The sequence below is a fragment of the Stegastes partitus genome, unplaced genomic scaffold, assembly GCF_000690725.1.
Source record: "Stegastes partitus isolate 25-593 unplaced genomic scaffold, Stegastes_partitus-1.0.2 Scaffold2723, whole genome shotgun sequence".
Taxonomy (NCBI): Eukaryota; Metazoa; Chordata; class Actinopteri; family Pomacentridae; genus Stegastes; species Stegastes partitus.
In genome coordinates, this window is record NW_007580454.1 from 1 (window position 1) to 14,296 (window position 14,296).

Sequence of the window (14,296 nt, forward strand, 5' to 3'; positions counted from 1 at the left end):
TATTCCAGTTAATATGACAAACTTAAGCCATGATCAGCTTCTTTCCAGCTCATCTACACATCTCATCTCTCAGCAGATTTTCTTTAATGCTCTTTTGTAGTTGCATTTTTAAATAGATAACTTGTCAAAAAAAACAACCCAGCACAGACAAAGTCTCTTATCAGCAGAAACATCACCACAGTGCAGCACAATGGTCAGACTCAGTGTGACAGCAGCACTCTGCAGTTGTTCTCATGTTTCCTCATCAGGCCCATGTTAACTGGAGCCTCATCTGGGAGCGTTTCAACAAATGCATCACAGAAGAAACGTACCTCTGGAGACAGACGTTCATGAACACAGGACAGCTTTACTGCAGATAGTCCAGGAAGTGTGACAGTCCGGCTGGTAAAGCAGGAAGAGGTCATTTCCAGACACCACACGTAAAGTCACGCCTCCTGGGTGTTTATCATGGAACACCGGTTGGGCGGAGCTGTACACCTCTCTTGCGCGAGGTTTACATATAAAGGAAGACTGGGTGAGTTGAGCTGCAAGTTGCCGTTTGAGTCGAGGAGTAAAAGAATGAAAGATACTGAAGATATTTACTTCTATTTGTAGTTGTGTCTCATGCCCAAACAACAACATGATTGACACCTGGAGTCACCCTCAGACTGTATAGGACAGGGCGACGTCGCTGACGTGACGTCACCCGCGGCTATCTGCCATGAGTTTGGTCCTTCTGGTCGAAGAAAAAGAATAAAATACAGAGAGAAACAAGGGAATAATAAGAATAATAAAGATATAATCAAAATATGAAATGTGTAATAAATACAATAAAAAATGAAATAAATTTTTAAAAAAAAGAAAGAAGCTGTAATTCAAGATCTATTCCTGTATGTCCATTTTCTTTGTATTTTAGTTTGGTGTGTGTACACTTCTTGTTTGTTGTGTGCTTTTTTATGGTTGTTTTTTTTTTTTTGTTAATGCAAGTAAGAATGTTTATTTTGTATTTTGTATATTATGAATTAAAAAAAAAAATGCTACCTCTTTTGAAGTCAGAGAAAACCAGATTAAATGTGGGCGGAGCCGGGGAGTAGTGATTGGTCAGACAGACTCAGAGCTAAGGACCATAGACTGTATAAAAGATGGACGTAGCTACCGTGACGTCGTTGTTTTCTGCACTGAGAAAATGAAGCCAGGGTTTTGCTACTTCCTGGTTGACATCTTGGATTTTTGGAGCCAGTGACGCAAAAATCGTCAGAGGGGGGCGGAACCATAGGAGCAGCGATTGGTCAGACGGATTGAGAGGCAGGCCCTCTCTGCCCGCCCACATTTACCGCCTTCTGCTCGCTTCATCTGTATGGTCGCTGCCAACTGTCAATCAAGCCAGCCACGCCCCTTGCCCCGCAAAATTTTGACGATTTTTAAAAAATTCAGTATTGATTTATTTTCAGATTGGCCACCTGATCTCTGGACTTGACCATGAAAACTAATTTTTTAAAAATCCTGAGCTGTAGGAATGCGGTATGGAGCCAGGACTTTTTGGAGCCAGGACTAGCGGACAGAGTGATATTGCAGGTTTTTGACACTTCCGGGTTGGCTTCATTTTTCAGGGCCGATTGCTACGTCCATCTTTTATACAGTCTATGCTAAGGACTCTCTGCCCCCTCACATTCACCTGCTGCTGTGTTTACCTGCTGCTAACAGCGTTAGCCTCCAAAAGTGGAGCGAAACTCTCCAGGTGAGTGTTAAAGTGTCTCAGTAACTGGTTGTTTTCTGTGAGTTAACATCAGACTGGAGCCTCTGATGGTAAAACATGATGTAACATCGTGTTTTAAAGTTGTTCTGTAAATCTCAGGTTACATTTCCTGACTAGTTAACACTGATGCTACATCAGGTTTGTCAGCGTCATAAATGAGTTATCAAGCGCTGCAGAAGCCTGATAACGATCCTGATCATTTGAATCAGGTGTGTTGGAAGAGGGAAACATCTAAAACTTGCAGGATTGCGGCCCTCGAGGACCAGGATTCGACACCCCTGCACTAGAAGGACTAACAGAAAAACAAGAGGCACATTTGCAACTGTTAAATAAAATTTACTTCATCATTATACAATTTAAAAGTCTATCACAGGGTGAAGACAGCAAAAACCATTTACAAAACATAACTACACAAATCAGCGCCTGCATTATCAGTATTGTTCAGAGTTTTTGCTCTTGTTTCGTGTCTCATGGCTACATTAGGTATATTTCCCCTCTCTGCTCACAAACAACACTCCTGTCTGTCTGAGCTTGGGAACTGCACCTAAAGTATCTGTTGCAGTATTTATGTGATTCAGATTCAGATTTATTGTCATTGCAATGTGGTTGATGTGACAGACACAATTCCGGTGTGTTTAAAACTGTGTCGGCTGCAAAGACACATGAAAAAGTATCAGCACAGAAACAGTCGGCAGCTCACCACAGGTGAACAGGAAACATTAACCTCACCTGCGGCTGGCTTCCAGTAAGCTGTGAGGTTTTCGCAGAATAGACCCCCGCCTTGCATTTCCCTCTACGTGCATGTAGTCACATACAACAGCCACATGTTTTGACCAATCCCTATCTGTGTCACCACTAATGTACCTACTTTCACTTTCATTAGTACAAAACTTCTGAGTGGATGTTTTTCTGATGTATCAGGGAACTTTGTTTGAGCTCTGTCTTCCCCTTTAAATTCTTAGCCAAAACAGGATCCAACATGTAGCCAAAGCTACAGCCAAATTCATGAAACAGCAGATGAGCAAAGCTAAAACAACATCCTTCATCTCCTTCAGTCGCACAAACTGAAGTTCAGCAATATATCTGGTGTTGCTCTGCAACTGATGCCTTTCTTTGCAATGCCATTAGGAGTCTGGGAGGAAGGAAGAGGTTGTGGTGTTGTAAACTGTGTTTTTTTTTTTTTTGGTTTTGTGTTTAAAAGAGAGAGTGACGGATGGAGGGCAGGGGGGTTGGGGCAGGCCTCAGTTGAACACCCTGGCTGGTAATGTATGCGGCCCTATTGTGGTGAATCAATGCACCGTGCATTAATGGGGGTAAGGAGGGGCAAGGGGCTTTAGGGGAGCAGTGGCGAGATGTCTTCTGCCTCATGGTGTTGCCCCTCAAGCAAAGAAACACACCCAAGACCAGGCAGTGTCATCCAAGCTCAACAAAGTTCCTCTTCCGTTCATACTTTGGTTGTTATTTTTCTGACGCAGAGCCAGCCAGAGACAAGAACCCAAGGACACACCAACGTGAAGACTTAATCATTTTGTTTCAGTACTGCGCAGCGCTGACAGGTGGCTAAGAAAGTGTGTGTGGTCATATGACCGCATGCATTTGTGCTATATTCTCTGCAGCTGAGGCTGAGCTGTCTGAACAACAGGATGAACTATGGTGAGAAAGTTTTTTTTTTTAATTCTTTAAGTGCAATCACAACTTAAAGGGGATGTTTGCCTTGTGACATGCAAGCTTTAAATCTTTCAAAAATATGGTGACGGCATTACTTCCAGATTCCTGTACCTGCTTTTAGTGTATGTTATCTTTAAGCCTTTTATTGTTATGTTTTGTTTGCGTATTGATTTTTTTTTTAATGGATGTGTTCCTTTTATTGTATTTTCTGTTCTGTGCTGCCTCTTGGCCAGGTCGTTATTGTAAATGAGAATTTGTTCTCAATTAACCCACCTGGTTAAATAAAGGAAAAATAAAAATTAAAAAATAAGCTAAAATTAAGCTGTAAAAATACTATGGCATGCATTAATTCAGGGGTGTCAAACTCACTTTCATTCCAGACCACATCAGCATGATGTTTGTTTGTAACTGTCAGACTGTATAAATAACCACTCCTGAACATACTGTTAAATAATTGTCTCTGCTTTTGATTATTATTTATTCTATGTACAGATATTGTGCATGCCTTTACCTAAAAGTCAAATATGTGGAGGCACATTGCTGTGTTATTATAACATAAATTATTAGATTATGTTACAGTATGTTACGTAAATCCCATTAATTGATCAGATTAGGAAACACACATCTCTCACAGGCCACATAAAATGACACGGCGGGCCGGATTTGGCCCACAGGCCGTGAGTTTGATACACGTGCATTTATTTGTACAATGATGCCTTGGAGGTACAAACTAAAAAAGTGCTTGCACTGTGCTGGTGAAGAAGCTGAGTGTGAGACTAAGCTCAAAGCAATGTTCTGGTTGTTGATGGGCTGAAAATGTTAAAAACTAAAAATGCCATCAGTAACAAGTGGAGCGTCGGATGATTATCAGATATTGCATGCTCCTTCAGAATGAGGTAAAGGAGGATTTCAGAGACTATGTCAGTCATTTGATGCTGGCTTTGCTGGATGAAGGTTGGCAGAGTAAAGGCAACAGCTACAGGCCTCTTGCTTTGTTCCAGTCTCTCCCTGTGAAAGCACAGACTGTGAGAACGGACCCAAAGTATTGTATCGGAATGAAGATTACAAAGAACAATAGGAGCCTCTGTACAGACAGGGCTGAGACGGATCTGAGAGGAGGTATTGGGGGCACTGTCAAGGAGTGGGTGATGACAGAAAAGGACACATGGATGACTGGCGCAACATGACTGAATTAGTACAAAACATTACAGAACAATAGTGGTCGGGTCAATTAACATCCATTCATTTAGCAAGCTGGAAGTGCTTTTTTTTTTAAGATGAGAAAATCATGCAGCATTAGAAAACTCATTGGGTGAGAAGTGCTCGGCTCTCCAGCCAAACATCTGAATTTTTGAACAAGAAATATTGACACAGCTCTCTAACAAAGAAAGGCAACACGTACAGCTTTACAGCTCACAAACACCAGTCAGCCACAACATTCAAACACCTACAGGTGATGTGTGTAATAATGTGGCATTGCAGTGTTCTGCTGGGAAACCATGGCGACCGGCATTCACGTGGATGTTACTCTGATACTCACTTATACATTTTTGGAGATCGAGCACAATCCTGCACGGCAACTGCTCTCTCCAATGCCAGCAGTCTCCCCAGCAGGACAGTGTGTCGCACAACAAAACTGCTCAGCTACATCTAACCTTGTTTTGTAAAGGTTTTAGGACTTCAGCTGACGTGCTTTTATTTTATACAGGTAGGATGTGACCTGCTCACCTTTTCTCCAGAGCATAATGTCACAGGGTCGAGGAATCTGGGTAGGAAGTACCAAGCTGGTGAGCTGGTTTATTCTCCCGTACCTTCTCCTCCTGGCTTTACCGTGCATGGGCTTCCTCCCTAACTTTTGGTCGACAGTGTTGACTCTGTCCTGGGACTCACACACACACCAGTATATCACAGAGCAGGCCATCGTCAATGTCACCCAGGAGACTCTGAGGGGCACCAGAAAACTCCAGGGGAAGCATGCAAAGGGGGAGGTGAGGTCTACTGTCAGTCTGCTGTCAGTACGGCAGTGAATCAGTGTCAGTGGCTCACAAAAGCCAAATGATAACATTCAGTGAATTGCTCCTTTTCCTGTGTGTATTACTTTGAGATATTTGATCTAGAACATTTCATTCCCTCAGACCAGACTGGGCCGAGGCTTCCGGAAAGCCGTGGGGGAGGTGGTGAAGTCCAACGCAGCCATGGACTTCGTCAGCTCGACCATGTCGGACCCAGTCTACCACTTTGATTCAGAGCGAGTTGACAGCGCCGTGGTGATGTTACGGCAGTTCTGGACTCAGACTGTGCTCTCAGTACGAGCCAAAGAGTACCAAAGTGCCCGTCGCAGCTTGGGTCAGCTATTTCATTCATTGCAGGTACACAGGGAAACTTTCATATGAGCTGTGAGGTGACATTTTGATGCAGGAAGTCGATGAACTTGTGAACTACAGCATTCAAGTGGAGCTCGGTTTTAAAAGCATCACCGTGTGTGGGCAGTTTAGTTTGTCCTTTAAAATCTGCCTCACTGCTTGCATGGAATTGAATGTATATGTTGACATGATAATTAAATCAATGTAATGGCAGAAACATGAATAATGTGTGGCTTTTCAAACATCTCTTGCTCTACATCAGGACTTCTACAGCCACAGCAACTGGGTGGAGATGGGCCAGCGCTCCATTTATCTCCACCTGCTGCAGCCAGAGCAGCCTGCTGTTCCTGTAGCTAAAGGTAAGTCACACCTGTGATTACACCACAGGTCTACGCAGCCACATACGGCAACCAGTGAGCTTAAGGCTGAGCGATAATTCAGTATCACTGTATAGGATGAACAGTCTTTATGTAGGATCTCTGAACAAAATGAGTGACTTAACTTTTATTTTAGCACTTTTTTATATTTTACATCAGTTTTTTGCAAATATTAATGCTCTATAAGGCCACATTTGGAGTTGTACATTTTCCTTTTATAGTTTGTAGATTGTCTACTTCTTGGTCTTGACATAATGTGAGCAATTACATTCTGTATTATATTTAAGTCAATTGTTTGCTCTCAAGACTGAATAGTGATTTAATGTCAATCCAGTCATTCATATGTTTAAAACCTATTTTATATTAAAAGGTGACCATGTGATCTCTTATTTGTTAGATCAGCAACTGCACATCAAAATCTCATATAATGAATTCCATAGTGAAAGAAAGAATACCCAGATTTGATACTTATTGCAAAAAGCAATGATTTGGAAATTTAAGCCAAGCCTTCACTCTTTCGCTCCACAGAGGACACGCCTACCTGCATGGAGTGCTTCAGTCATACCTGTCGAAATAACCTCCTGCCAAGACTGACAAGCACACAGGGAGACTCCCAGCTGCTCACCACTGGCTACTTCGGCACATTTCCTCCAAAACCTCAGGGTACATCCGCACAACCTCAGCCACCCGCAGCCACAGCGCTGCCCAAGAAATATGCAAATTCAAACAAACAGCATTTTTATATATAATATCTTAACGAGAGGCTGCACAGTGGCTCGGTGGTTAGCCCCGTTGCCTCACAGCGAGAAGGTCGCCGGTTTGTGTCCCGGTGAGGACACCCGGGATCTTTCTGTGTGGAGTCTCCATGTTCTCCCCGTGCAGCGTGGGTTCTCTCCGGGTTCTCCATCTTCCTCCCACACAATCCAAAAACATGTTGAGGTTAATTGGTGATTCTAAATTGTCCGTAGGTGTGAATGTGAGTGTGCTTGGTTGTCTGTCTCTAAGTGTAGCCCTGTGATAGACTGGCGACCTGTCCAGGTGAGGCTGCCTTCGCCCTGAGTCAGCTGGGATAGACTCCAGCCCCCCGCGACCCTCGTGAGGATTAAGTGGTGTATAACGGATAGATAGATATTTTAATGACTTTTCAAACTAGGTCCACAAAGTTTTAAAAATTTCTTTTTCAGGCAAATGTAGTCACGGAGGTATTCTGGACAGCAGTCGCAACCTGGGGGCCAAAGGGGGCATCAACAAGGACAGCACCTCACCGTTGTTCTCCCCTCACCATTACCTCCATGTCAAAGCTGCCACTTTGGCTACTGAGGCCACTCTAAGTGTACTGAGGGACCTCAGAGACACCGTGGGACACACAACATTTCTCAAGTAAGCAACATACCAATGTAGGCTCACAACATCCTAAATATAACACATGTTGACTGTAGGCATGTCTGTGTTTCCTTCCAAACATTTATCTCCAGGCTCTTCAGTGTGAACCAGGTTCCCGCATTAGTATTTGTCATGGACACCACAGGCAGCATGTTTGAGGAGATCACTGCCGCTCGCCTTCGGGCTCACTCCATCATCCGGAGCCGAGCCAACAACCCCGAGCAGGCTGGAACCTTTCTGCTTGTGCCCTTTCATGACCCAGGTGAGAGTTTGTCACAAACAGTGTCATGTGAAGCTGGACAGAGCGGTGCCTCTGCCCCAATGGCAGCTATACTTTAATTGTTATTTTTGTTTGATTGTTCAGTTATTTGGTGAAGGGTCACACACAGCACTGTAACATGCTGAACTTTTATGTGCTTCTGGTCTGGGTTTATTCTTTATTTTGTGGAAAAGGCTTTTCAGTTTTTATTACATGGACTCTTAATACATTACCATACTTAGTGAGCTGCCAACTTTGTGCCAAAAGGGAGAACGGTTTATGCATGGAGTGTGCTCTATTTAACAAAAAAAAAAAAAAAAAGGAGTTTGGTGTGAAAGATTTTCCAACCTCATCCAAAAATTTAGGGATAAACCTACACATGCAGTAAAAAATATGTAGAGCTGCACCTAAATATCATCTTTCATCTTGATATATCTGTCCATTACCTTCTTGATTACTAAATTAGTTGGAATCAGATTTTTTTTTCTTAAAAGATTACTCAAACCTATTGATTATTAACAATAGTTGGTGATTAACTTATTGCTTGACCAACTGTTGCAGGTGTAGGACCAGTGTATGAGACTGAGGACCCAAACCAGTTTATGCAACACATGGAGAGCCTGATGGCCCTGGGAGGAGGAGATGAACCAGAGATGTGCCTCTCTGCCATTCAGGTACATTTCCATGCTAATCACTCACGGAAAATAAGTGATGTGGTGTGTGCATGTACAGTATTGTTGGATGCACTTGTAACCACTAATTGCTCTCTTGATGTGTGTTTTTCAGCTGGCCCTCACTCACAGTCCACCACTGTCAGAGATCTTTGTATTCACCGATGCTTCCCCTAAAGACGCCCATTTGTTTGATGCAGTAAAGGCTCTCACCCTCGAGAAACAGAGCAAGGTAACTTTAATGAGAATTCCTCTCTAGTAATAGCTACATTACCATCAATATTAATATTTTAATCTGTTTAAGAAAATCAGCACAGACAACATCTGTGGTAAGTATGTTCTACAGACAAATCAGGAGCTGCTCTGAACCAAGTGGCAACCTCTCATGCAGAGATATGAATACAGTGTTGATGCCAAAATGCCAATGCCAAAATAAACATGACTACAGCCTAGTTTTGGTCGCTGCAGCTAGTTTCCCTATTCTTGAAAGAGCAACCGGAAATGGGTTTTTATACAGCTTACCAACTGAAATTACAAAAAGGCTTAAGCGTATGCATTATTAAGAGTATGGTCACCGCCAGTCGGGTAATTCATGGCCCAGACATGCACAGAAGCACCACAATGTGCTTCAAAACTGCTCTTCACAAAACCCATTAGTGATGTTATGGAGGCTTTGTCCATCTTTATTTACAGTCAGTGCTCTGAACTCACTCAGATATGCTTTGGTCTTGCTCTTGCTATTTTCTCAGATTCTCATCACAATGAAACACATTTAATTTTAACAAAAATGTTTTGACGCTGGCAATTCAGGCTTGACTGTTATGGAAACGGACCTTCAGGAATGTAGCTCTTGTGTGCCTTGTCTTGCACACCTCTTATGGAGAGAAGCTGTGATGACAAGAGGCTTGCAATTCAAGTAAATTGCATTTTAGCATACTTCTTTCAGCTCAACTTATGCTCTGATCTAATTTTTGCAGGTGACATTTCTCCTTACTGAAGACGCCAACGGCACGACAGCAGGCCGAAGGCGTCTGAAGAGGAAGAGGAGGAGTAAGGAACCTTTGTCTCCTGATCGTTTCTCTCTCTACTCCTCCCTGTCCTCCCTGTCAGGAGGACTGACAATATTCACCACCAACTCTGACATACACAGAGTGTCTACAATAGTGGAGGATAACACAGCTGCTGACAAGGTACAACATGGTTGTCAGCATGTTACACACAATCATATCAAGCAAGTGCTTAGAATTCCTCTCTGGTTGGTGACGTATGCCCTAAAACCTCATCTCTGTGTCTTAAAGTTGCATATGTAGAAGTCTTTTCATTTAAAGTAAAGCCTACCTACCTTAAAAATGGCTTGGATGTAACTCTACACTGTTGCAGGCCTGCGTAGTCCCTGGGTTAGTGTTAAGGGCTAACCCTAGCCCTCTCCACTCACTCCTCTCTGCTGGCTACAGCTGGAGCATGTTATCACATCTACGACTCTGTTCTTCTCCAGGTGACACTCCTCCATGTGGAAAGTGACCACGAGACCATGTCCGTCCATTCCTTCAGAGTTGACAGCTCCATAAAAAACGTCACCCTACATGTCACTGGCACTATGATGGAGTGTATTCTTACCAGTCCGTCAGGTAACTGCCACATCAGGCACATTAACAGCTCCAAATAATTCCATTTGCACAGCAGTGAATGCAAGTTGTTCAACTATTGATGGGAACTCTACCCAGGCAACATTGTGCAACTGTTCATGTTCCTCTTCTTGTCAGACCGAAGCCAGTCTCTGTTGAGTGAGCAAGGCCCTCTAGCAGAGTTGGAGCACTTTCAGGGTCTGTACCGCATCAGCCTTCTTCCACCTATACAGCCTGGACAGTGGAAACTTCAAGCCAAGAGTGACGGCCACCTCACTTTTAACGTAATAGGTAAAAAAAAAACCCAAAAAAAGTACATCAAACAGATTCACACAGATAATGCTGGTATGTTCACTTCAAAGAGTCCATATTATGCACATTTACAGCTTTATACTCTCATTTTTGGGATCTACTAGTATATGTTTGCAATCTTTCCTGTTCAAAAAACTTTCTTTTTTTTCATAATGTACAAAGGACACTCTTTTGAAGACAACAGTGTACAGATTTTGGCCAGGGAGGACAGATGGTTTGAGAGAGGAGTGAAAGAAGCCATCTATGTATAAATGGAAAGACCATCCCTCAACAGAGGTGGAGGTCTGAGGCATCACCTCTTACCTGTTTACAGTTCAGTCCTAATAGCTCTCCCCAGGAAGATGAACCCACATCCACACCTAGCCACAAAGACCCTAATGAACCCCACTGTGGCAGGGGGAGCACTAACGACTCACATAACGAGGGGAAGGAGCAACAAAACCCCAATTGAAACTGAAACTCAGGTGTTAATGGCTCCTTTGGGATATCAGTATCTGGAACTCCCAACCAGTCAGTCAGAGCTGATGAAGCCTCTTGGAAAAGAGGTGAAACGTCTTCAAGAAACTCAAGCAAGTTCAGCTGATACAATTAAACTACGAGAATAAGTGACAGATGGAGCCCTCACACCGAGCTTCATAACTGTCCTTCAGGCAATGTATGTGAGACCTTACGGAGGGTTCATCTATCTTTATATACAGCTGATAATAGGGATGTAACTCTCATAGAAGCAGCTCTAGGGAGAGAGTTGATTATTCTTAGTCTGAAGGTGTTCTGTTAGGCAGGTGTTGTGAAAATGTTTTACATGGAGGTAAATAAGTAACGAGAGAAAAAGCCTGGACTTCACACAAGGCATATAAAGCAGGTGAAGAGTGATGCACACCAACAGCAACGGAAACCGACAGTATGGGCTCTGTAAATATAATTTTCCTTCTATGTGTGACGGGACAAAGATTGATTTGTCTTGTGATCTGCACCACCAGGTGACAGCAGTGTCGATTTCCTGTATTACTTTGCCACCGTAACCAATGACACACACCCAGGTTTGGCCAGAATGGAGGGTAGTCCTGTAGCAGGTGAGGCATGAACGCTTCTTTTTATATAATAATTATGAATCACTGACAGTATGCAATAAGTCTGACTCTTGAGAATGTTCCTGCTGTTTTGCAAAACTGTTGTTCCTTCCTATTTTCAGGTGTCCCTGCCTTTCTGGTGCTGGCTGTGACAGGCCTGGCGTCAGAGGAGGAGGCATCTTTCAGTCACGTCACCCTGCTGGGAGCTGAAGGGGAGAACCTGCAGCATGTGAAGCTGAACTCCTCCTCATCAGCAGCGTCAACCTACTCTTTGGAGGAGCTGGTAGGATTGGTGGATCCTGTTCCCAGAGTTCCCTTCTGTGTTCGACTTACAGGCCAAGACAGCAAAGGAAACAAGCTGGAGAGAGTTTCCACAGAGCTGTTGCATCCCACTCACGTTCAGATACAGGTAATCATTAGTAGTAAAGCTAAACAAGACGAGGCTGCTCTCTATTGTCAGAACTTAAAGTCTGCTTACTGAGTAACAAAACTGAACTCAGCTGTGAAATGTGCTTTATCTCATTCAAATGTGGTGCCCTGAGGAGAGGTCACATACACTTAAAGCTGCACTTTATCAATATTTACCAACATTTAAAAACATGAAAGGTGTCGCTTGTTTAAAAATATTTCAGAAAAGTATCCCGTGATTAAATTTCATTCAGCTCCATGGAGAGTTTTAATGTCTTTTAGCTTTTTGTTAGATTTTATGGCGCATAATGTGTTTGGATTCAGTTGTTTAAATACACAGTGGGCAGCTTTTTCAGAAAAAAACTACAGATAAACCCAATGCATCCTACCTGTCCAGGGGCAATTCATCCTGCCACCTCATCAATACTAAAGGAAAACTGCTGTCTGCACTCTGTTGTTGATGACAGTTGAAAAATCACAGCTCTCAAAATATCAAATTATGATTCATCACATTCAACAGTTTTCAGTACCGTCCATAGAATAGTTTGTTTATCTTTATTCCTCAGGTGTTGTCCGTCCCCCGCCTTGTACCTGGTCACAGCACCGTAGTGGACTTTGACATCCTGAACCATGGTCCTGAACGACTCTTCAGTTTGACTGCTGACGACAACTGTGGTTATCTTCGCACCAAAGGACCACACAGGTACAGCCAAAACTGAATGAAAGTAGTGAAACTTGCACTTATCTTGCCATCCAGTGTCTTTTGTGTCTTTTGCAGACATTGCCTTTGCATTAATGTACACAGTCCTTAGAAAGAACACTTTATACCTTTAAGTACTGTTGTCTTTGTGTCAAGCAGAAAAGTAAAACAACTTTTGGGAAATGTGATGTTTTGTAGCATGCATATTAATGTTTAGGTAAACTTGTACTTTCTTTTTTTTTTTTAAACTTTGGAGCTCTTGTCTTTCAGGTTCCCTGTTGCAGAACAGGGGTCTTTCCGTGGCCAGGTGGACCTCCTGACCTCTGCCGAAGCTCAGGCAGGAGCGACTGTCACACTTATACTCACTGTGCATGCTCTCGACTCTCCAGATTCAAATTATGCAGTGGCCTACTTGACTGTGGTCCCCCCGGTTAGTAAATGATCTAAGTGGAAAACGAGAAGGATATTCTCTTTTTGGAGCCTGTCCTTACTATTTTATTCAGAAGTCTCTTATTTTGCATTTACAAATTTGATTTCAAGCTTCGTCAAAGTGTCCCTGTGTATGACAGTTTTCTCTGTTGCCTGCAGGATTCTGACACATCACCACCGTCCTGCTCTGCTGCACGAGTCCAGTCTAACTGTCCTTCCATTTGCAATCAGTCTAGCTGGAGCGTGTCTCTAGTTGTGTCAGATACCGGTCGCTCAGGCCTTACTGCCATCCAACTGCAGAACGGTGAAGGTATTCTGACTTTATTCCACAGCCCCCCACCCACAGAGGACACCCTTGAAGAGGCCCAGAAAGGCCCTGACCAGAAACAGGTACACAGGGACGAGATAACCAACGCAGGCCACCATCACCACCACAAGGCCACCCTACAGAGTGGAGACCCCCCTGTGAATGTTTCTGAATGGTCACTGGATTCATCTCAGCCACTGTGGGCGAGGTACACATCCAGCTGCTGTTCTGCTCAGGCAGAGATGCTGGTGTGGGACGCAGCTGGAAACATGAAACGCTGCCATCTAACATCTGGTCAGCAGAGGACAGAATCCAGTGGAAGTGGACGGCTAAAGCCTTCAGGCGTCTTTTTCTTCTTGTTCGCTCTTCTGTGGTCTCCCCTGCTTTAGGTCAACAGGATTACAGATGTTTTGCTGGTCAAAATTGTTGTTGGCCACTGGATTCCAGACAAGGAAATAAAAATACAGAGTGTGACCTGTTGGAGGGGAAAAATGTGAAATCAGGAACTGCACTTAATGAAAATAAATGCTAACACTTAAGTTTGCTACTGTGATTCTTAAAATGCACCAAATAAAGGGATTAGTCTTTTTTGTGAGCTTTATTTGCATTTGCAACTTCTGTGCTTCATCTTCCTCACTTAACATCTGATATTAACTGAAGACATTCATACATTTAGGTATACATCTTTTTTTAACAATCAGGACATTTACAATTTTACAATTTCATTTCCCAGACGCTTTTATCCAAAGCGAGAGAGTAGACACACTTGCACACACCAATGGCGACAGAACGTCCATCCAAAGTGTTGCCATTGGGAGCAACTTTGGATTGAACCAGCAATCCTGTGATTACAGGACAACCCACTGTACCACCTGAGCCACAGCCACCCTATAAGAGAGAATCAAATGAAGAATAATGAAATGAAAAATACTTTATTTATCCCAGAAGGGAAATTCAATTGTGAATAGTGTGAAGCACTGTTGGAAGAG

At 43.2% G+C, this 14,296-nt stretch overlaps 1 protein-coding gene across 1 annotated transcript; it reads left to right on the plus strand.

Moving 5' to 3' along the window:
• Nucleotides 1–3,275: 3,275 nt before the first annotated feature.
• vwa7 (von Willebrand factor A domain containing 7) lies at nucleotides 3,276–13,906 on the plus strand. The gene is made up of 17 exons (XM_008305954.1): nucleotides 3,276–3,388; nucleotides 5,112–5,391; nucleotides 5,539–5,772; nucleotides 6,029–6,125; nucleotides 6,672–6,806; nucleotides 7,328–7,523; nucleotides 7,619–7,788; nucleotides 8,347–8,459; nucleotides 8,572–8,688; nucleotides 9,434–9,646; nucleotides 9,952–10,084; nucleotides 10,220–10,372; nucleotides 11,374–11,466; nucleotides 11,586–11,872; nucleotides 12,438–12,574; nucleotides 12,842–13,001; nucleotides 13,160–13,906. Exons 2-17 carry the CDS (start codon nucleotides 5,149–5,151, stop codon nucleotides 13,694–13,696), a joined length of 3,018 nt encoding a protein of 1,005 aa, XP_008304176.1. The 5' UTR covers nucleotides 3,276–3,388; nucleotides 5,112–5,148; the 3' UTR covers nucleotides 13,697–13,906.
• The last annotated feature ends 390 nt before the right edge of the window (nucleotides 13,907–14,296 follow it).

Coding starts and splice junctions, on each gene's coding strand:
- vwa7 (XM_008305954.1), top strand. CDS start 5,149: ATGTCACAGGGTCGAGGAATCTGGGTAGGAAGTACCAAGCTGGTGAGC. Junction 6,126..6,671: donor TGCTGTTCCTGTAGCTAAAG/GTAAGTCACACC, acceptor TTCGCTCCACAG/AGGACACGCCTACCTGCATG. Junction 6,807..7,327: donor ATTTCCTCCAAAACCTCAGG/GTACATCCGCAC, acceptor TTTCTTTTTCAG/GCAAATGTAGTCACGGAGGT.